At 31.8% G+C, this 1,127-nt stretch overlaps 1 protein-coding gene across 1 annotated transcript; it reads right to left on the minus strand.

Moving 5' to 3' along the window:
- Positions 1–3: 3 nt before the first annotated feature.
- On the minus strand, positions 4–1,018 carry LOC115240259 (disks large-associated protein 5-like; the record flags this gene model as incomplete). The annotated part of the gene is made up of 1 exon (XM_029815352.1): positions 4–1,018. A coding segment is annotated over exon 1 (840 nt), but the record flags the coding sequence as incomplete, so codon positions are not given.
- Between the last annotated feature and the right edge of the window lie 109 nt (positions 1,019–1,127).

The raw sequence follows: 1,127 nt of genomic DNA on the forward strand, positions 1-1,127 counted from the left end.
TTCCGATTTTTCCATTATGCTTTTTCTAGATGTTTGTTCAACCGATATACACGTGCGATCATCCGTTTGCATTGTAAATTTGTTGCACAATTGACTTATTTTCATTGATACAAGCGAAGCATTCATATTGATTGATTTATCGCCGTTATTAAGTAATGGAGTTGATGTATACATAGGATGTGCATACATTTTAAGCAAATCTTTACAACATTTACGACGCGTTACATTACAACTTTTATCAATAATCTCTGCAGTCCCCTTATCATTTAAAGGAGTAATAAATTCGTTATTTATATTTATTTCGGTAGAGACCGGCCGAAGTAAAATCTGATGCGGATCTTTCTCGTTATCTCGCATTTTTACCATCTTTTTTTTCTTATCGGATGAAATCGATGCTTGTAATGAACTTCGCGATACAGCTCGCTTTTTAGCATTTGTCTCTTTTGTAGCGGAGTTTGTATAAGATGATTGCTCTCCTCGCCAATGTCTAGCTCGAACCTTTTTCAATTTTTCAAACCGCGAATTACAATCCTTCACTTCTATGTACATCATGTCCCAAAATCCATGCAAATCAGTACAAGTTATCGGCATGACAGTGTTACCTTCCTCGCAAAGTAGTATTAAACTATCAAATCGTTTAAACTTCTTATTAATTAACAAAGTCGTTTGTCCTATTGCTTGATTAATATGACACCGAATATCTTCCGTAATGTTATTTCTCGATTGTATTTCCATCCAATACTCGCAACGTTTTTGAAGCCTATCTTTCTCTTTGTACAATAGATGTTTAAAGTGCTCGACGGTATGTTCCTTTTCTTCTATTGGCATGTCAGATTTCTCCATTGTAGCATCTTTTGTTGAAAACTCATTAGATGATGAAACCTGATAAAGATCGCATATAATTGTCCTGTATTTATTCTTTTTAATGTATCATCTTTGTTATTGTTTAAATAATCTAGATTAAATGAAGATGTTAGATTTTTTGCATACATTTCTTTCTTGTTTTCGAGACAATATATAAAGATATTTCTAATGGTAAAATTTTCATGTTGTTTAACATTAATTTTTTTGTCGAATTTATTTACTGTTATCACAAAAAATTTAATTTTTTGGTTTATCAGAGTTTT

The sequence above is a fragment of the Formica exsecta genome, unplaced genomic scaffold, assembly GCF_003651465.1.
Source record: "Formica exsecta isolate Colony F162 unplaced genomic scaffold, ASM365146v1 C16388476, whole genome shotgun sequence".
NCBI lineage: Eukaryota > Metazoa > Arthropoda > Insecta > Hymenoptera > Formicidae > Formica > Formica exsecta.